This window comes from Prionailurus bengalensis, chromosome E4, assembly GCF_016509475.1.
Source record: "Prionailurus bengalensis isolate Pbe53 chromosome E4, Fcat_Pben_1.1_paternal_pri, whole genome shotgun sequence".
Lineage (NCBI taxonomy): Eukaryota > Metazoa > Chordata > Mammalia > Carnivora > Felidae > Prionailurus > Prionailurus bengalensis.
Window position 1 is genome coordinate 44,839,638 of NC_057360.1, and position 23,030 is coordinate 44,862,667.

The following is a 23,030-nucleotide window of genomic DNA, read 5'->3' on the forward strand; positions in this document are numbered from 1 at the left end:
GGGTATGTGAGGCCCATATATACATACTGCATAAATGCATGCACACACACATATGCAGATATACACACTCTTTTTATGTCCTCATCCTCTTCTATAACATTTCACTAAATGATGTATTTTCTCATTGATCAGACCTTGGCTTTTTAATTTTATTTTATACTTTTCCACTAGGAATACATTATATATTTTAGCTATATTTTCTGTAATCCCATAAATATTTCAGTGTAGTGTGATATATTGTCTATAACAATTAAGAGATAGTAATAAGCATGTGAAGGACTCTAGTGAGGAACCCACTCCCAGGCTATCATCAGTTCAAACATCATTATCAGAATCCTTGTATATGGACAAAAGTGGAATTAAAAATATTTTCCAAGGTGTATAGTTGGCAAGAAAGTATTGTTTGGTCTTATCTGCTCTTGCATAATTGGATCATAAGAATAACCAAGCCTAACCTTGCAGGGAGTGGTCATGTGGGTCTTAAGACCCTTTCAAGAGTGTTCCCACTTAACAGAGGATTCTGTTGTCTGATTCCACCAGCCTATTAGCTGAACCTGCCCTTAGTATATTTTCACATTTTTTGTTGGTATGAACCTTTCTTTCAGTGTATTTGTTGTTACGCACAGAAAGAACAGGAACCTCTTTGATCTTACAGAACAGGAATGATTGTTTTAGGTGGCAGATTTTGCTTTATGACTTGCTCTCTCTGTTTAATGTTTGGTCGCAAGGTTGTTGGGGAGTAGGGTCTGATGCCTCCACTTTGCCTCTTTACGTTGGAGGTGACAAATGAGCACCTCAAAGAACCTGATAATTGTGAGCCAACAAATTGTCTTAGGTCAGTTTTTATGGTTCTAGTTACAACTTTTATATTCAACTGTTTCTTTGACATACCCTCTTAGACTCCTCAATGTAAGTATGTCCAAAGGCAAATTTATGCTATTTCTTTTCCAAATTGTCCACATCTCTGAAATAGCAACTACTGTCCATTCTTTGGGGGCAATTCCAAAGAATGGAATCATTCTTAATGCCTCCTATTCTGTGACACAACACACAATCGACAGATCCCACGGATTTTATCTCCTTAGTATCCTGCAAATCTATCCATTTCTATTCCTCTCAGTCATCACCTTACTCATCTAAACTATCAGAACCTCTTTACAACAAGTGCTGTTATAACTGGTTTACCTGTGTCCACTCTGGTTCCATTCCAAACCATTCACCGCATGGCAACCAGAGTTTCCTTTGTGAAATGTAAATATAATTGTGTGACTGCTTGCTAATGCTTGTTAAAAGTTTTCCATGTGTCTTGGGATGAACACAAAACTTCTTACTTAATATGTCCTAAATTTCCAGTACAATCAGGATTCTCCTCATCTTTTCATTTTCATCTCACATCCTTGATTTTTCCTCTGCTCAGGAGTCCAACTTTTTTTCCCTTACTATTCCCATCACACTAACCTTCTTTATCCTTATAATATTCTACCTTATTTTTCTTTGCAGAGTAGAATCTGTCTTATCTTTTTTTTTAATGTTAATGTAAACATCACTTTGTCATTTATGTCCAGTCCACCTGATTAGGTCAAATTCAGGATTACAGGAGACCATAGCAAGGCAGGGGCAAAAGGGCTCTCCTGTTAAATTTATGTATATTTAGGTTAGTCGTCATTTTCTGTCTCTTTCACTGGACTCTAATTTTCACAAGGGACCAGTCATGCCAGCTTTTCCATACCACTGTCTCCCCTAGTACCTAATTCTTTGCCTACCATGTAGTAACACCTAATAAATAGGTGAATAAATTCATGTGAAACTTTTTCAAATGTATATGATCTACAATAGAGCAAAAATAAAATGATAAGCACTTTATTGGAGATTCAGGAGAGAAAAATCCCGAGTTTTCCAGGAAGCAAGAAGTGGTAAATAAAACATTTTTATCTATTAACAGGAATGTGAGATGATTAAGTACCACCTTGTCTTTATTTACTGTCCTATCAATTGTTTTAAAAATATGAAAATATAATAGCATTCTGCTGATGTTACAGGTTTTTATTGTTTTTTTTTTCCCTTAACGGTTTCACTTCTTAACATTAGAGGCTCCTAAAATGAGAGTTACAAGAACATGATCATGATTTTACCTGATTCTTGACTAAATTTTGTCTCATTTTCATCTCGCTAATCTGTTTTACTCATCTCTCATATCCCACTGCCTTATTTCTTTTTCTACTTCCTTCACAATTCACACTAGAAAATACATTTTGTATTGAGACCCAGTACACATTTCTTACTAATGATTATAGATGAATATGAATATATGCTCAGTGCAGCATATAACCTGAGGAACACAGAACAAAACACTACATGATCATAGTTCCATCCTTCCTACTATGAACAAAAAGACCCTACTTCCATCTGATGCATTATCATAGTAATGGCCCATAGGCTGATGCGTCTATGAGTAATTTACGAAGACTGTTCCCCAGATGCTTTTATTTTGCTTAAATCACTAATGATGAAAGGAGAGGAAATGAATTTAATGTAATTTTGTTAAAAGAAATATATTGAATCAGAATAGTAATGGACAATGTGGAATCCCTTTAATTGAAGCGTTTAATATAAGAAAGAAGACTTACTGCTATGTTATGGTTGGTGTAGCCTTAGATAATTTCTGTCTCATATCCTGGTGATCTTTCTTTTACTAGGTGAGTCAGAAAAAAATATTTTAAAATATGTAAGTTAACATGTTAGCTTTTTCCTAATGGAAGAATATTTAGTTAAAGTGAAAATTTCAAAATTAATACATTGTATTAGCTTTTTTATTACCAAGAGTATTTATAACTTTAATGCTTGATATGGTATATATTCTGGCTCTATGCATTTAGTGCAAAATGGGGCATAATCCTTTTTGTGTGTGTATTAATGTGGTTATGGCTTTTTTACATAAGTGTTTGAATAGTTTCTTGAAAATAATTCTTAATGAGATTTAACAGTATTTTAGTTAAGAAAAAAGAATTTTAAATTCTTTTTAATGAGATACAATTTGGAGTCCTCCTTTCCATATGGCATGCTCAATTTGGTGATGCACATTTCAAATAATCACAGCATTTATGAAAAAATTTGTCCTATTCTCTTAGCTTCTTTGTCAGCAGAGAGAGGGAGCTTCTCTGCTTATCCAGTACTCAGTATGACCGCTGTTGTCCTGTATTTCTAAACTTTGTCAGGTATGTTCAAAGTTTAGATTTGTAGGAAGTCAGCAAAGAACAAGGAATGATGATTGAGGCTTATTTATTCTTGTGGATCTAAGGAAGGAATGGTAGGTCATTTGAAACTGCATGTTTACAGATTTGTTAGCAGTCTTAAATTGTGATTAAGATAGAAATGGAGCACTTTTAAAATTATATGTTTTGATTTCCATTAAGAAAAAGTAAACAAAAAACCAAAAAAAAAAAAAAAAAGAAAAGAAAAAAGAAAAAACCTCAGGGCCTGACAGTTTCATTGTTAAATTCCTTCAAGGAACAGTTAATCCAGGGCGATATAATTCAGGGCATGGACAAAGGTAAAAAATTACCCAAATCATTTAATAATTAAGCTAAACTGATTCTAAAATACTGCGACAAAGCACAAACTATGAGCTAATGTTCTCCTAGTTGAGTTAATAAGACCCTAATCCTTTGAGATACTCTGTCAAAACTAAGAATTTTGGCAGGTGTGTTTCTTTAATCTTAGGAAAATTATTCTACTCTTGGAGATCCACAATAAACATTAACTCATTAAAATGATCTGGAAAGTCCTTTACGAAATAAATAAATATGTTTAACCTAGAGTTGCCATTTTTTTTTTCTGATAAATACGGGTTTAATGATACATTGTTCTTCACACAGATGGCTACAGAGGGTTTATAATCCGGGATATATAGCCATGCAACACAGACCAATTAGCTGAGTGGCTTACCAGATACAGTGCTAGATTGGCTTTTCAAGGAACATATGTTGAGATACAGAAATATATACCAAGGTCACTTTCAAGAGACAGATGAAATTCCTATAGTAGTAAATTGACAGACTAAAAACAGAAGTTTACATTAGAAACTAAATCAAAACAAAATAAAATATGAAACAAGCAAAGGGGACTTACTAAATATTAATTACCTTAATGATAGATAGGAGTAGAATAATACTAATAACATCATATATATCCTCTATCATTTGTCTAGTAATAGAAAGTGAATATTATAATAAATTCAACCTCTTAAAAAAATTAAATAATTTTCTCTTCTCTCCACCTGCAAAGTTTTCCCTAATATTTTTTACCTTATAACTTTTTATCCATTGCCTTCATCTTCTGATGTCTATAGGTCATACTGGAAAATCTACAAACATTGGTTGAAAATCAAATAAAACATTATACCTCTCAAAAACTGTATTTGTTTCATATGGTTTGAGTCATGTACTCAATGTCTTATCCTTATTGATTGTGAAAGTTTTAGATGACATGTAATTCCCAAGGGTATTTTTCTGTTTTTCTGTATATTTAGTGTGTTTGTGGTAATCAAGTTCTGAGCAGGTATTTAAGGATGTATTTTGTCCTCTAGTCTGCATAGTTTAAGTGCTTGGCCACTTTGATTCAGAAAATCTTGCCAAGGTACCATGCCATAAAATTCCTTAAGGATTTTTATTCTGTAACCGTCATTTTTATTTTATTTTTTATTCTTTTTAAGTTTATTTATTTATTTTCGAGAAAGTGAGCAAGCAGGGGTGGGTCAGAGAGAGAAAGAGAGGGAGAGAGAGAGAGAGAGAATCCCAATCAGGCTGCACATTGTCAGCACAGAGCCGGACTTGGGGCTCCAAGTCACGAACTGAGAGATGATATAACCTGAGCCAAAACCAAGAGTCAGGTGCTCAACCAACTGAGCCACCTAGGTGCCCCAAAAGTGATTTTTAAAACAGACATCATCACAAATGGGTATTCATAAAACTATATTACATTAAGGTAGAAATGGCTCTGTGAAATGGCTCTGTGAAAGTTTTGAAAGTCCAGTTTAAGCCATTGTGAATATCAACCACAATTATGCAAAAACATAAACACATGCATGGCAAAAATTCTCTACTTTACAAAATGCATAGTTTCAAAAATAGGTGTATTTAATCTTCGTAAAATAGAAAACCTATAAGTTAGATATAATTAAGTATCTATTTAAATAGCAGCGAATATGGGGATGCCTGGGTGGCTCAGTCAGTTAAGCGCCTGACGTCGGCTCGGGTCATGATCTCAAGATTCGTGAGTTTGAACCCCGCATGGGGCTTTGTGCTCACAGCTCAGAGCCTGGAGCCTGCTTTTTATTCTGTGTCTCCCTTGCTTTTTCTACCCCTCCCCTGCTTGCTTGCTCACACATGCGCACATTCTCTCTCAAAAATAAATAAACATTAAAAAAGAATGGTGAATATGAATGTATGTGTAAAAATAATATAAGAAGAGCAAATTTTGTTGGTATTTTCCCCCCTAAATACTAACATTTTAACATTCAAATCATGAATATTCTCATATGATGATATACTTAGTAGTTACCCAGGTCAGTGAGTGAACTATATAAATAAATACATATTTTATATATATATATATATATATATATATATATATATATACACACACACACACACACACACATACATATATATATATATACATATATATATGTATATATATATATATATGCAGGCTTACATAATTGTATGAAAATTCTTTCATTCAGGCAATCTCAGAGATAACTTGTCCTTTTTAAAACATGTCACTAGCCTGTTATTGACATTTTGGCCGAGAAATAGTGCTTAATCTTTTTTTTATCTTGACTGCATTACCAAGAATTAGTTGTCAGTTTCCGTAAATGATGATAGTGAACCCTCCAAAGGTCAGCTAATATCAGCATGACTCTGGTCTTTGTAAATAGTTAAATATTATGAGTTTATTTTGCAAATTGCCTAACTTTTCTTTTTGGAAAGTTGAGAGTTGCAGGTTTGAGAAAAGATTGGACAAGATTACAGCTACTGTCATTAATTCATGGATGATTGTTTGCTGCTAATAACTCTGTTACTAACTCCATAGTAAAGAGGAACAGACATGCTACTTTCTCAACCCCAGTCTCTTTCCCCATAGTCTATGCATATACTGTGTTTATTTTTAATGTTTATTGATTTTGGGAGGGGGAGAGAGAGAGAGAGAAAGAGAGAGAAAGAGAGAGAGAGAGGCAGACAGAGACAGACTGCAGGAAGTGGCAGAGAGGCAGGGAGCAAAGGAGAGAGAGACTCCTAAGCAGGCTCCATGCTATCAGTGCAGAGCCCCACGTAGGGCTTGATCTCACGAACTGTGAGATCATGACCTGAGCCAAAATCAAGAGTCTGATGCTTAACCAACTGAGCCACCCAGGCACACCATGCACTGACTATAGTGCTCTAATAGTACATTTATTTTCTTGTCAAGTGAAAAACAAAGGCTTTATATCTATTTTGTGTAGATAGTTGATTCTTATATTTGACTCATTTTTGTGCTTTTAGTTCTTTTATGCTGGGCTGGAATTTAAATAAATACATTACTAAATAAATTACTAAATAAGTAAATAAATAAATAAATACTGAATTCATTGAGCATTATTGTGTGTCAGACATTTCACTGAGCATTATTAGTTCATTGTATTCCAGAACCAAATGAAGAAGTTAATATTATTACATTTACTTTCCAGTTGAGGATAAGGTTAAAAAGATTAAGTAATTTACCTAAGTTAGCATTAATCGAGTTATAAGTTAAATGTTTGATTATTAATTTATGGTATGATTATTAGCAACATTATAAAGTTGGGGTTAAAATCATTCACTTTAGATTTAGAAGCTCTTTTATGTAGATGATGGTGTTGTATTCATATCTACATCTCTATTATACAGTACAATGCTTTATTTTAGTAAACCATCCATAAATGTATTTGTATGAATACACATGACTTACCTTTATGAGTAAGGTTACCCTTTTTCTGTTATGAAACATTTAAGTTTTATAGCACCTATTGGTTTTATATAAATCAGTTTGTTTCTTATGTAAAATTTACAGGTATTTTTAAGAACATAGAAATTTTAAGAAAATCATATTAATTTGCATTTTTCCATTTCAAAATCAATGAGTATAAATGAATATGAGTAATTTTTATGTGGATTAACTAAACAAAGATAAATTGAACATGGTGTGACATTGTTTTATTTTTTCCATCTTAAATTGGAATAAAATATTTAATTTCAAATGTTCAGGCAGACAATACAGGATAATAAGCAAAATTTTTGTTACAATTAGATATCCACTAAAATTCTAAGCAAGACTTTTTGGTTTTAATGTTACGGCCCAGTCACAAAACAATTTTAAATTTGATTACTATAAAATTTAAAGGCAGGAGTGTTTATTTACATCTATCAGCTATGCTTATTTAGTTTTAAATTCTGCATTATTAAATTCTTCCACCACTTTCAATTCAAGATATAATTTAAACAGTTTGAGTCTTTGACTGAAAAGATGTATCTCTTATGATAAGGCAAAATAGGATATTTTTATTACCAATGTGGACTATTTGAACACATTCTTAGATTTAGTTTATCAGAAAATCTGCACCCATCATTAAAATCACTTCTGGGTACAGGCACAAAATAATAATTAACTGAAATTCATCAATTATGATCAGGGAGAAGAGGCAGTTTTTGTTTAATAAGAGCTCCAAAGACATATATAAATGAAGTAAGATAACAATCTATATTAAAATGGTTATAATCACTAAATGGTTTCAGATCCTTAGCTAGCATGTTGTAGCATTCATAGTTCTTAGAAAAATAGCTAATATATAAATAAAATATTAATGTTTATGAATAATGCAAATCAAAAGTATGTCAATGCTGTACTAGCCTTAAGAATTATATGATAAAGTAACAATAAACTATCTGTGTATCTATCTATCCTGAAGATACACTTTTTTTCTTTAATTGAAGTACAGTTGACACTGAAGATATATGTCTTTCATTCCTTCATAAAAGGAGCTGAATTACTGTTTGGAAAGATAGCTTAAATGAATGATCTAAAATTATTTTTTAGTTGAATGATTGACATAGAACACTAATATACATTTTTATATTTCTTAACTTCAAAATATTGCTAGATGTGTTACTATAACCAAAATAGATTATAATAAGTTGGCAGATACTCTTAACATTCTCCACATGTTCCATATAGATACTCCATAACTGGTATCAGGAAATGATGCTATAGCCAAATAATATGATGAGAATAGTCCAGTTTCTGCCTCGTATTAAACTACTCCACATCTTAGTTTTTACTTTTATAAAATTATAACACGGAACGATACTTTTCAAAATACTTTTTAAATCTAATTTTTATGATTCGGTGAGGAGGTTTGAGAGCCTTTTTTTTTTTCCTTTTTGCTTAAATAGTGTGAATGTTCTTTCTTTAGAATTTGTTAAGCTTGTGCAAATTTCTGCAAAATTCCCTTTAAACTGTTTCTACCCTTCAAGTAACATGATTCTTCTAAATAAATACAAGAGAGCAAAAAGGAAGTAGTTTCAAAAGTTAATGTGACAGTGACATTGGAGTCCAGAATGTATAGTTATTTTAGGCTGATTTCTCTCTAATATCGAGAGTAGTTTCTTTCATAAATCATAAGCTACACACTTTCCATATTATGAAAAGTTCTATAACTAACATGGTTGAGTTTAGTATTAAAGTATGTAATATTCATGAACAGTGGCAAGTGTGTGATTTTGGGTAAAGTCTTTGATTAGGAAATAGTTAAATGTAGCAAATAATTCAATAACTCAGGTAGTTTTAAACATGTTAGTGACATAGAGAGTTTAGAATGTAATGAGAATAAATATAAGTTTTATAAATACAAGTCAATTTCCAAATTTCAAATTTCCAATTCTTCATTTATCATATTATTTAAGTAGTACTACTAACTGAAACAAATGCTGGAGTTACGAATACTAATTACTAGGGAGAGTAAAACCTAATTCTCTTGTTTATAGAACTTGAATATTTCAAGTGATATTGATTAAAAGGTGGTGGGAAAGTCCATAGATTTATGGAATATTGCATTTGCCTCCCTTGACAAAGAAGTATTTAGTCTTGCCACTTACATTAGATTCCACAGTTAAGTCAGTGGCCATATAAAGATTTTGGATGCTTTTTAAAAATTAATAAATTGTATTTAGTTTATATCTGAAGAGGTTAAAAGGCTTGGTGATTTAAATATGGCAGTAGAAGTCCATGAACGTTATTATGTGCTTAGCAGTATTTTAGGTGCTCAGACAACATGGATAAAGAAAGCACTTGGCCTCCATTCATATAGAGGATTATAGACAGTGGACACCAAACCCAACAAATGATTAAAACTTTTTCTTTTTTTTTTTTGAGTTTTTTTATTTTATTATTTTTTAAATTTACGTCCAAATTAGTTAGCATATAGTGCAACAATAATTTCCGGAGTACATTCCTTAATGCCCCTTCCTCATTTAGCCTATCCCCCCTCCCACACCCCTTCCAATAACCCTGTTTGTTCTCCATATTTATGAGTCTCTTCTGTTTTGTCCCCCTCCCTGTTTTCATATCATTTTTGTTTCTCTTCCCTTATGTTCATCTGTTTTGTCTCTTGAAGTCCTCATATAAGTGGAGTCATATGATATTTGTCTTTCTCTGACTAATTTCACTTAGAATAATACCCTCCAGTTCCATTACATAGTTGCAAATGGCAAGATTTCATTCTTTTTGGTTGCTGAGTAATACTCTATTTTATATATATATATATATATATATATATATATATATATATATATATGTATATATGTGTGTGTGTGTGTGTGTGTGTGTGTGTGTGTGTGTATACACACACATACACACCACATCTTCTTTATCCGTTTTCCATCAGTGGACATTTGGGCTTTTTCATACTTTGGCTATTGTATCAATAGCCTTGATAGCTATTGTATAGTTATTGTATATTGTATAGCATTGTATAGTCCTGCTATAAATATGGGGGTGCATGTGTCCCTTCAAAACAGCACACCTGTATCCTGTGGATAAATGCCTAGTAGTGCAATTGCTGGGTCATAGGATAGTTCTATTTTTAGTTTTTTGAAGAACCTCTGTATCCTGTGGATAAATGCCTAGTAGTGCAATTGCTGGGTCATAGGATAGTTCTATTTTTAGTTTTTTGAAGAACCTCCATACAGTTTTCTGGAGTAGCTGCACCAGCTTCCATTCCCACCAACAATGCAAAAGAGGTCCTCTTTGTCCACATCCTCGCCAACATCTGTTGTTGCCTGAGTTGTTAATGTTAGCCATTCTGACAGGTGTAAGGTGGTGTCTCATTGTAGTTTTGATTTGTATTTCCCGGATGATGAGTAATGTTGGGCATTTTTTCCTGTGTCGGTTGGCCATCTGGATGACTTCTTTGGAGAAGTGTCTATTCATGTCTTTTGCCCATTTCTTCACTGGATTATTTGTTTTTTGGGTGTTGAGTTTGATAAGTTCTTTATAGATTTTGGATACTAATCCTTTATCTGATATGTCGTTTGCAAATATCTTCTCCAGTTCTGTCGGTTGCCTTTTAGTTTTGCTGATTGTTTCCTTCCTGTGCGGAAGGTTTTTATTTTGATGAGGTCCCAGTAGTTCATTTTTGCTTTTGTTTCCCTTGCCTCCAGAGACCTGTTGAGTAAGAAGTTGCTGCGGCCAAGATCAAAGAGGTTTTTGCTTGCTTTCTCCTTGAGGATTTTGATGGCTTCCTGTCTTACATTGAGGTCTTTCATCCATTTTGAGTTTCTTTTTGTGTATGGTGTAAGAAAGTGGTCCAGGTTCATTGTTCTGCACGTGTCTGTCCAGTTTTCCCAGCACCACTTGCTGAAGGGACTGTCTTTATTCCATTGGTTATTCTTTCCTGCTTTGTCAAAGAATAGTTGGCCATACGGTTGTGGGTCCATTTCTGGTTTCTCTATTCTGTTCCACTGATCTGAGTGTCTGTTCTTGTGCCAGTACCATGCTGTCGTGATGATTTCAGCTTTATAGTATAGCTTGAAGTCTGGGATTGTGGTGCATCCTGCTTTGGTTTTCTTTTTCAAGATTGCTTTGGCTATTCAGGGTCTTTTCTGGTTCCATACAAATTTTAGGATTATTTGTTCTAGTTCTGTGAAGAATGCTGGTGTTGTTTTGATAGGGATTGCATTGAATATGTAGATTGCTTTGGGCAGTATCAACATTTTAACAATATTTGTTCTTCCTATCCAGGAGCATGGAATATTTTTCCTTTTTTTGTGTGTCTTCTTCAATTTCTTTCATAAGATTTCTATAGTTTTCAGTGTATAGATTTTTCACCTCTTTGGTTAGATTTATTCCTAGGTATTTTATGGTTTTTGGTGCAATTGTAAATGGGATGGATTCCTTGATTTTTCTTTCTGTTGCTTCTTTGTTGGTGTATAGGAATGCAACCGATTTCTGTGCATTGATTTTATATCCTGCAACTTTGCTGAATTCATGAATCAATTCTAGCAGTTTTTTGGTGGAATCCTTTGGGTTTTCCATATAGAGTATCATGTCATCTGCAAAGAGTGAAAGTTTGACCTCTTCCTGCGCGATTTGGATGCCTTTGCTTTCTTTGTGTTGTCTGATTGCAGAGGCTAAGACTTCCAAACTATGTTGAATAACAGTGGCGAGAGTGGACATCCCTGTCTTGTTCCTGACCTAAGGGGGAAAGCTGTCAGTTTTTCCTCATTGAGGATGATATTGGGTCATTGGGTCATTCATATATGGCTTTTATGATCTCGAGGTATGCTCCTTCTATCCCTACTTTCTGGAGGGTTTTTAAGAAGAAAGGATGCTGTATTTTGTCAAATGTTTTCTCCACATCTATTGAGACTATCATATGATTCTTGTCCTTTCTTTTATTGATGTGATGAATCATGTTAATTGTCTTGTGGATATTGAACCAGCTCTGCATCCCAGGTATAAATCCCACTTGGTCATGGTGAATAATTTTTTAAATGTATTGTTGGAGCCGGTTGGCTAATATCTTGTTGAGAATTTTTGCATTCATGTTCATCAGGGAAATTGTTCTATAGCTTCTCCTTTTTAGTGGGGTCTCTGTCTGGTTTTGGAATCAAGGTAATGCTGGCTTCATAGAAAGAGTTTGGAAGTTTTCCTTCCATTTCTATTTTTTGGAACAGCTTCATGAGAATAGGTGTTAACTCTTCCTTAAATGTTTGGTAGAATTCCCTTGGAATGCTGTCTGGCCCTGGACTCTTGTTTTTTGGCAGATTTTTGATTACTAATTCGATTTCCTTACTGGTTATGGGTCTGTTCAAATTTTCTGTTTCTTCCTGTTTCCGTTTTGGTAGTGTATATGTTTCTAGGAATTTGTCTATTTCTTCCAGATTGCCCATTTTATTGGCATATAATTGCTCATAATATTCTCTTATTATTGTTTTTATTTCTGCTGTATTGGTTATGATCTCTCCTCTTTCATTCTTGATTTTATTTATTTGGTGCCTTTCCTTTTTCTTCTTGATCAAACTGGCTAGTGGTGTATCAATTTTGTGAATTCTTTCAAAGAACCAGCTTCTGTTTTCATTGATCTGTTCTACTGTTTTTTTTTGGTTTTGTTAGCATTAACTTCTGCTCTAATCTTTATCATTTCCTGTCTTCTGCTGGTTTTCGGTTTTATTTGCTGTTGTTTTTCCAGCTGTTTAAGGCGTAAGGTTAGGTTGTATATCTGAGATCTTTTGTCCTTCTTTAGGAAGGTCTGGATTGTTATATACTTTGCTTTTATGACCAGCTTTGCCACATTCCAGAGGTTTTTGGTTGTGGTGTTATCATTTTCATTGGCTTCCATATACTTTTCAATTTCTTCTTTAACTTCTTGTTTGGCCCATTCATTCTTTAGTAGGATTTTCTTTAGTCTCCATGTATTTGTTACTTTTCCAAATTTTTTCTTGTGGTGATTTCGCATTTCATAGCGTTGTGGTCTGAAAATATGCATGGTATGATCTTGATCTTTTGTACTTGCTGAGGCATGATTTGTGTCCCAGTATGTGGTCTGTCCTGGAAAACGTTCCATGTGCACTAGACAAGAATGTATAATCATCTGCTTTAAGATGAAATTTTCTGAAGATATCTGTTAAGTCTATCTTGTTCAGTGTGTCATTCAAACCCATTGTTTCCTTTTTGATTTTTTTATTACATGATTTGTCCATTGCTATGAGTGGGGTGTTGAAGGCTCCTACTATTATGGTATTATTATTAATGAGCTTCTTTATGTTTGTGATGAATTGATTTATATATTTGGGTGCTATCACGTTCGGTGCATAAATGTTGTTAGGTCTTCTTGGTGGATAGACCCCTTAATTATGATATAATGCCCTTTCTCCACCTCTTGTTACAGTCTTTATTTTAAAGTCTAGATTGTCTGATATAAGTATGGCTACTCCGGCTTTCTTTTGTTGACCATTAGCATGATAGAAGGTTCTCCATCCACTTATTTTCAACCTGAAGGTGTCTTTAGGTCTAAAGTGGGTCTCTTGTAAACAGTATATAGATGGATCTTGTTTTCTTATCCATTCTGTTACCGTTTCTGACTTTTGATTGGAGCACTGAGTCCACTGACGTTTAGAGTGAGTACTGAAAGATAGGAATTTATTACCATTATGTTGCTTGAAGAGTTGGAGTTTCTGGTGGTGTTCTCTGGTCCTTTCTAATCTTTGTCGCTTTTGTTATTTATTTATTTATTTATTTATTTATTTATTTATTTATTTATGTGTCATCTTTTCTCCCCTCAGAGAGTCCACCTTAAAATTTCTTGCAGGGTTGGTTTAGTAGTCACAAACTCCTTTAATTTTTGTTTGTCTGGGAAACTTTTTATCTCTCCTTCTATTTTGAATGACAGCCTTGCTAGATAAAGATTTCTTGGCTGCATATTTTTCTGATTCAGCACATTGAATATATTCTGCCACTCCTTTCTGGCCTGCCAAGCTTCTGTGGATAGGTCTGCTGCAAACCTGATCTGTCTTCCCTTGTAGGTTAAGGACTTTTTTTCCCTTGCTGCTTTCATGATTCTCTCCTTGCCTGAGTATTTTGTGAATTTGACTCTGATATGCCTTGTTATTGGTCGGTTTTTGTTGAATCTAATGGGAGTCCTCTGTGCTTCCTGGATTTTGATGTCTATGTCTCTCCCCAGGTTAGGAAAGTTTTCCACTATGATTTGCTCACATAACCCTTCTACCCCTATTTCTCTCTTACCCTTCTGGGACCCCTATGATTCTGATGTTGTCCCTTTTTAATGAGTCACTGATTTCTCTAATTCTGAAATCATGCGCTTTTGACTTAATCTCCCTCTTGTTTTCTGCTTCATCATTCTCCATAAGTTTGTCCTCTATATCACTGATTCTATGTTCTCCCTTGTCCATCCTTGCCATGGCGGTATCCTTTCAAGATTGCAGCTCAGTTATAGCATTTTTTACTTCATCCTGACTAGCTTTTACTTCTTTTATCTCCACAGAAAGGGACTCTAATCTATTTTTGACTCCAGCTAGTATTCTTATTATTGTGATTCTAAATTCTGGTTCAGACATGTTGCTTGTATCTGTGTTGGTTATGTCCCTGGCTATCGTTTCTTCCTGCTGTTTCTTTTGGGGGTGAATTCCTGCTGAATTCTGTGGTTCAGGCTGTGCAGATTGTTGTGTTAATCCTCAGATCAGTTTTCTAGGTGTGCAAGATTGTTTAATGTTGGTCTGGCTGTATTTAATGGATGTGAGACACACAAAAAACTTCCTTGTTCTGCCATCTTGGCTCCTCCCCCAACTTTTTCTTTTTTTTTTTTTATTTGAGCAGGATAAGAAAGATTAAGAGTATATATGATGGTCAGTATAGAAGTAAAGACTTGGAAGATGTGAGGAATTAGAAATTAGTGATGACAAAATCTGGCGCAATAGGGTTCTAGACAGAGAGAGTAGTCCATGACAAGGAACATGCCTCTTATGTTGATCAGAGAGCAAGAATGCCAGTGTAGCTGGGTAGAGTGAAACACAGGAATAAGAGTAGAAAATAGGTCTGAAAGGCATAGGGAAGGGTCAGATTGGTTAGTGTGTTATAAACAAATCTAAGAACATTAGCTTTTATTCAAATGAAATTGGGAGCCCTCTTAGGGTTTTCAGTAGGGGAATAGCATGATCTGACCTATGTTTTCATAGGATAACTCTGGCACGATGGTGATAGGTTTCTAGGAGAAGGATGGGAGTGTTCACTGTAGTGCAGGGCAGAGAAGATGATGGCATGAAATATTGCAGTAGCATGGTGAGTAGTGATAGTGGGTTCTGGTTATATTTTGAAGCTTGAAACAGTAGGGTTTGATAAGGGTTTGGATGTGATTTGTGAAAGAAAGAGACAAGTCAAGGATGACTCCAGGATTTTGACACTATCAACAAGAGAGCTGGGTTTGCCAACACTGGATTTGAAGAATTTGTTAAGAGCAAATTTAGAGAGGAGTTTTTGGATTCAGTTTCGACGTTAGAAATATTAGAAATAAAAGGAGGATGTTTAAAGAAGATTTGGGTGCTACTTTACGTTTCAGGAATAGCAGTGAGGCTGGTGTGGTTGGAGGGCAGTGAGTAAGGGATGGTCTTTAGAAGATAAGATCTGAGAAGAGCCAGGGGCTTTTGGATTTTATCCTGAATAAGATAAAAGGGCATTGAGAGTTAGGAACAGAGAGGGAACAGATTAGATATATAACTGAAAAGGATTACTGTTTTCTTGGGCTAGATATTTAAATATGGTATGCCTTATTTTCTTATGGGAAGAAGAAAGTAAATTCATTTATTTATTACAAAAATAATAATTGACTTAGAAGATAATATATTAATATCCATTTTTAAAAAATGTAATGACATTGTTATCCATGGACATAAGCAGTGACCCAGTAAATGAAACTCTAAATGAAACCAGTTGGTGGGCCTATTCAAAATCAAAGAGAAACTCTAAAAGTAATTCAGTATATTTACCTTAATAGTTCTTAAAAAAGTTGATTTTTGTTTTTATGTAATAATATCAGACATGTAACAGCTGGTGTGGGAGTCTTCATTTTCATGTTGCTTTAGTGAGTATTAAGGAATATCAAGTCTTGAATCTTAAATGTGAAATTTATAAATATGTGAAAGGTTCATATAATTTTTCTAGGTCAAGTAAAATGGCATTTTACATAAGGATTATAAGAAATGATTGCAAGTATTGATTAACTACAGTTATGTCAAAGCAATTAAATATCTTAGACTGTAAGATGATGCATTCAGTAAAATTTATTATGATTTATATAGGTTGTGATAAGTTTTATCACTTGTACAGTTTGGTGAACTGAAAAACAAAAGTTCATGGTTACAAAATTCTGCAGCTCCTCTCATGAGGGGGTGGCATCTATTTCCACACCCCTCTAATGTGAGCTGATCTTGTGACTTGGTTTGGCAAACAGAATGGGGCAGATAAAGCTAGGTTCTTAAGAGGACTTTCAGTTGCCCTTATTGCCCTGAGACAGGAAGGAAGATGGTTTAGTCTATTTGAGGATAAGTGGTCACATGGAGAAAAACCAAGCCAGGCACACAGACAACGACGAACACTGGCCATTTGGCACAGGATTGAGGCCATCTTGGACCTTTCATTCTAGCCAGACTTCTAGTCCAATGAGCCACGTGAGCAAGCCTAAGAAAACCAGAGAAACTTCCCATGTAACACAGAATTTATCATGTGAAATGATAAATTTTTACTGTTTTAAGCCATTGAGTTTTGGGCAATTTGTTATTCAGTGATAAAAAACTGAAACGCATGAATGAAATACTTTTTGGAGTTTGCATATATTATCTGAGTATGGTTTAACCAGGTGTTTTTTGGTTCATTTAGCAGTTAGTTAATCAGTGCCTACCAAGCACTTTGTGCTCAGTGCTCTAGGAAATAAAAATATACAGTTTAAATAGTGTCAGTAGGGTAAATAATAGTTGAGTTGGGATAATAAGTATTAAACTCTAAAAATTGGTATTTGTATAAGACATGAACTCATACGCTCTCAGAATTCAGCAGGAACTTCTGGAATTTCTTGAAATTGAGATTCAATAAAGTCTATGAGGGAGCTTCATTTTTGAGCTAGGGTTCAAAAAATAGAAATCGTAGTATGTGTTGCAGGAAGAGGGCTCTCAGTTGAAGGGAATGGATTAGGCAAAAGTAGAAATAGAGGGTAAGGATTATATACTATGATACGTATACGATGTAAATAGTAAGTGAAAGGGAGATAAGTTTGAGAAAACATGGATTAGATCCAAATGCTAGAGTCTAGTTAATTCTGTATGTATCACATATCTATTACCAAATAACAAGTCACCTAAAGAGGAGTGCCTTAAAACAGCACAGTTTGTTGTCTCTCACAATTCTGTGGTTGGTAACTAGGCAGTGTTTGTCCTGATCTCACCTTCAGTACTCTTGGCTTCAGTCATGTGATGGCCTGACAGGAGTTGGAGCATCCAAGGTGGCCCTACTCTCATGTCTAGCAGTTGGTGCTGGCTGTCAGCTGGGACATTTTGGTTTTTTCCACATGACCTGTAAGCCTTCAGTAGATTGTACCAGTCCGCTTCATAGAATTGTAGTCTCAGTCTTCTAAGATGGTGAGAACAAGAGCTTCAGGATCTTCTAAGATCCACACTCTGTGACCCACACAGCATCACTTCTATAGTATTCTGTTGGTCAAAACAAGTTAGTAGGCCATTAAAATGTAAGGACGTGGAGAACTAGTTTTTGCTTTTGATGGGAAGTACAGCAATACCACACTGCAAAGGGGTATGAACATAGGAAGACTTGATTTACTAGCATCTGTCATAATAATCTATCACACCATGAATTAAAGAGTGGTGTTAAACAGTAAGAATCCAATGGCTGTTTTGAACCTGAGATTGGCGTATGTGTATGTAAGCTTTGTTTAAGAATGTGAATATGGCCCTTATGAATAGGTCATTTTAAATATGAGAGCAAACTGAAGAGCAGGAAGTAAGAGTAGGGGACTTTTCTAGTAGTTTAGGGTAAGATAATGTTTGAATTACAAAATGGACATTTTTATCTATAAGCAGGAATTGACATTTAATGTGTAGTTATGGAAAATATAGTAAGCCTTCACATTTGAATTTTTAAAGATGTATAATTTATCTTCACTTTTATTTTCTACTATAGTATAAAAGATAAGTATAAATTGTTTACATTTTCAAATATATATTATTGTAAATAAAATAAAAAACCTAATCCACAAAAATGTTTGTTATCAAACAGTTGTTCTCTTTGGTTATGGTAAGATTTTATCTGAATAGTATTATAATTAGCTTGACTATTACACTGCATGGGGCAGCTGAGCAAATAACCTGATACAAATGAACTCATGTGACTTGGCAGGCAGCTCACAGAAAATTCCTAAGCATAGAACAAGGGCAATTTTTACATTCTGAAAACCTGGAGTTAAAAAAAGAAAAAAAAAAAAAAAGAAGGGGCACCTGGGTGGCTCAGTAGGTTAAGCGTCTGACTTTGGCTCAGGTCGTGATCTCATGGTTCGTGAGTTCAAATCCTGCATTGGGCTCTCTGCTGTCAGTGCAGAGCCCGCTTAGGATCCTGTTTCCCTCGCTTTCTGCCCCTCCCCCGCTCAGTCTCACTCCTCTCTCAAAAATAAATGAAAATATTTTTTAAAAAAAGGAAAAGAAGAAAAGAACAGTTTCTGCCTCAGCAGTAAAATGATATCAAGTACTCTAGGATTTCTCTTCTGTCCCTTGATTTAACTACTTGTGTGTTTACCCAACTACCTAACTATCCACCTGCGTATTCTCTGCCTTAGAAAAATAAAACAACAAAAAAATATTTAAGATAATTAAACATGTTTTGTATGTAACTTAAATAAATAAGAAAATTATCTTAAAAGGATAGAAAAGGAATTTCTTGAATTTAAACATTGAGTACTATTTATTCATGGTCGCCAAAATCACTCTATGTCCGCTCGTTGTGCATAGGGGTTGGAATGAGTGTCCAAAAGTAAACACAGATTGTTTTGGACAGATTTGTAGAGGAATAATTTACGTGCCTTATAGTGCACTCATTTTAAGTGTAAATACCAACTATTTTAAATGCATTTACAGAGTTCTGCAGTCATCACCACATTCCCGTTGTAGAACATTTTCTATTACTCTATTCCCACCATCAGCCCCAGGCAGCCACTGGTCTGCTCTGTTTCTCTTTTCTGGGCATTTTGTATTAACAGTATCATAAAGTCTGTAGTCTTGTACGTCTGTCTTCTTTCACTCAGCATGTTTTTGCGATTTATCCATATTGTAACATGCATCAATACTTGTTTTTTTCCCCCTTGCTGAATCATATGCCATCATACACTGATTTATGTTACAGATATGATTTATGAGAGATATGACTTATATCTCCAAAAATGTACAATATATATGTTTATTTCATAGTGTCACCATGCCTTTTATTTATTTTTATTTTTAGTATTATTATTTTTTTAGCCTGTAGTTGGGCTATTTTTAGTGCTATTTTAACCATTTTACTTTGGGGACATCTTGTAACAATTTCTATGCTACTCTCTGACTTAGCTTTGTACAGATGGTGATCTCTTGAGAGTGAATTGGCACCTGTTAAATCCTCAAACCTTTCATGTATACATGAAACACACACACACACACACACACACACACACAATATACACACATATTATACAATAAGATAGCTTCCTGTAAAAAAAAAAAGGCTATCACTCTTTTACAGGGAATAAATTTAGCAATTTCTGTCTCTATGTTCCCTGGCATGCATTCAAAACGTCTGTGTAAGTCAGCCATGAAATTCAGTCTGTTCCTTTTACATTCTACTCAGGTATACTCTGTGATATTTTGGCTACAACTTTTGATTATTAATAAAAATAATATTATATTTGGTTAATTAGGTAAAAACTTAAAAATTATGTTTTCATGAGAAAAAATATATTGTACAATATAAGATTCCAACTCACTGAATGTGCTTTATGTAATGTGCTTTGGCTTTCAAAAGAATAATAAGAAATAATGTGCCCAATTTAAAAGTTTTAATTTTAATGCACATTTGTTTCCTTAGCATTTGTGGAATCCAACATCTTGAACGGATAGGAAAGAAGCTGAATCTCTTTGACTCCCTTTATTTCTGCATCGTGACATTTTCTACTGTGGGCTTTGGGGATGTCACGCCTGAAACCTGGTCCTCTAAGCTTTTGTTGTTGCCATGATCTGTGTTGCTCTTGTGGTTCTACCCATACAGGTAAACACAGCCAGCTTAAGTTTTATAGAAATGTATAAAGCCTTATAAAATGAAATCTTCCATGCTTAGAATGAAATGTGGGCGGTTTATTAATCTATTAACACATGTTATTATTGTATCTAGTCAATTTTAATATGGCCTCAGGCAATTCCTTCTCACATTATATTAGAAACTGATTTTTTACCCCTATTCACGAGTGATAAAGCTCACATCTCATTCCAGTTCTTGAAGATGTTTCTTTTATATAGAGGGTATTTAACTTGTTAATTATAAGATCACAGGATTTAGTTGTAATTATAGAATGATAGACCAAGGAAATAAACTTATGAAGGTTTGATTTCTTTTGATTCTTGAAATAATATAAAAGCTGAACATTGTAGTAAGTAAAAATGGATCGCATTTATTGGTCAACTAAAACAAAATCTGAAGATGATACATAAATATTATGCAACGTTTTGGGAGTGGATAAGGTGGTCGCAAAGGGACAGAGGTATAAAAGGAGACTAAAGATGAGTAGATGCGATCTGCAACTCGTTCTTACAGTGAGCTTTTGAGTGCCTGTGGGTGAGCAGGTTAGAAATAAGATATGGCAAATACAAATCAAATTTGTATCTTCCATTACAAACCCTTGGCCACAGTTTATCTAAATATACTTTATGTAGGTATGAAAAAGATCTTCCCACTCCTGTTCAACCATGCGTGTATTCCTTCCTGACATCCCTCCTCTATTCCATCTACTTCCCTTACATACCAACTGCTGCTATGCAACTAGAATGTGGCCGTGTGTGTTGGGTATCTCTCATTGCATGAGATGTGTGCTGAACTTGGTAGAAAAATGTAGAAGAAATGCCATTGAGGTTTTTCTCTTTGATGCAGCGCATGGCACATCATGGCTGCCTGCTTTTCTGGGCATAAAGCAGAGGCACAAACCTTTTAGTGCTGTTATGATATAATAGGAAATTCATATTAATATGTTTCTATAGAGACCTGAAACCCCCAAGAAGCATTAGCGACCTCTGCAGCAATCACATGAAAAGTCTGTTATTGAAGGGAATGTGGATAATTTGAATCTCAATGAGTTCCATCTAAGAAATTGAGTATATCTAATAAACAATGGATGTATTGCATTGGTTTTTATTTTCATGCCTAGTGTTTTTCATTCATATGTGGAAAATGCATTACAGTTTGAACAGCTGGCCTATTTGTGGATGGAGAGACAAAAGTCAGGTGGAAACTATAGTCGACATAGAGCTCAAACTGAGAAGCATGTTGTTCTGTGTGTCAGTTCACTGAAGATTGATTTACTTATGGACTTTTTAAATGAATTCTATGCTCACCCAAGACTTCAGGTACATTAAAATTATGTTATGCATTTTACTGGATCATACCTAACATATTGTCAAAGTCAATTAACTGAAGGTGCAGCCTGCGTTCTGGAGGATTTTATTTATATGCTCCAATTTAGAAAGAGTAAATGAAGAACTACAAATATAACCGGGAACATAGAAAAAATGCTTAAAGAATACACAGTATTTTAAGTTTCCTTCTGTATCTACACTAAAAGACAGATGGAATTATGTTAATGCTACAGAGAAAGGTTTTCTTTGAATTAAAAGGATTGTTTTTTTTTCTCTTTTGGGTAATATATAAATGATATTTTTATGAAACAGTGAAATTTAAAATAAAATATAAAACAATGAAAAAGTAATTTCACAATATCATCTACTTGAAAATATCAAAAATTTTATCAAGTGTTGCTGATAGAAATGTAGAAGTCTGAAATTTCCATTTTTTCCTTTGTTTCCTAGAATGTAACTAGGTCGTATAGTAGCAATGAATCACCAAAAATTGGACAATAACTGGCTGAATTGAGAACACTAATTCAGAAAAAAAAATCTCTTCATCTGTCTATGCAGATAAAATCTTCAGATACTTTTCCACTTGCCATGGTAGTGGGCCAGTGTAGATTTAGGTAATCTCCTTTCCTGCTTAATGCACTTAATTTAGGTCAAACAGGAAAGAGCTACTTGAATGTCTTGTATTTCCTCAGTAAAGTTGTCAAGAGGTTGGACAATCTTAAGGTCAAGACAGTACTGAGTACAGTTCTAATTAGATCTCCCTTAAATTGACTTTTGGAGAACTTAAAAAAAATTTATTATTTATTTATTTGTGTGTGAGAGACAGAGTGTGAGTGGGGGTGGGGTAGAAAAAGAGGAAGACACAGAATCTAAAGCAGGTTCCAGGCTTTGAGCTGTCAGCACAGAGCCCGACGAGGGGTTCGAATCCATGAACCATGAGATCATGACTTGAGCTGAAGTTCAGCCCTTAACCAATTGAGCCACTCAAGTGCCCCACACTGGAGAACTTTTAAAATACTTAAAAAAATATTTTTAAAAATACAATTTACAAGTGATACTTAAATTACATGATACATTCTTTTGTTTTCATATAATTTGCATTTTTGAAGAAATACCATATTTATTTTTATTCTTATGCATATTAAATAATTGCAGGTTTTCTCTTTATAACCCATAAAGAAAATCTATTTTGGGGAAAATTTGAAGCCCCAAATTTTGATATATAGTAATTTATTCTGATAAATATCAATACGGAGAGTTCTCAAAACTGCCCAGATTTCTACCGGA

The 23,030-nt window shown here is 34.2% G+C and overlaps 1 protein-coding gene across 1 annotated transcript in view; it reads left to right on the forward strand.

The window, feature by feature from the left end:
* KCNT2 (potassium sodium-activated channel subfamily T member 2) overlaps nt 1–23,030 on the forward strand; it is a 370,279-nt gene that overhangs the window by 155,320 nt on the left and 191,929 nt on the right. Inside the window, 3 exon segments of the mRNA XM_043568827.1 lie at nt 20,206–20,333; nt 20,336–20,385; nt 21,570–21,734. Coding sequence (XP_043424762.1) covers nt 20,206–20,333; nt 20,336–20,385; nt 21,570–21,734 — 343 coding nt within the window.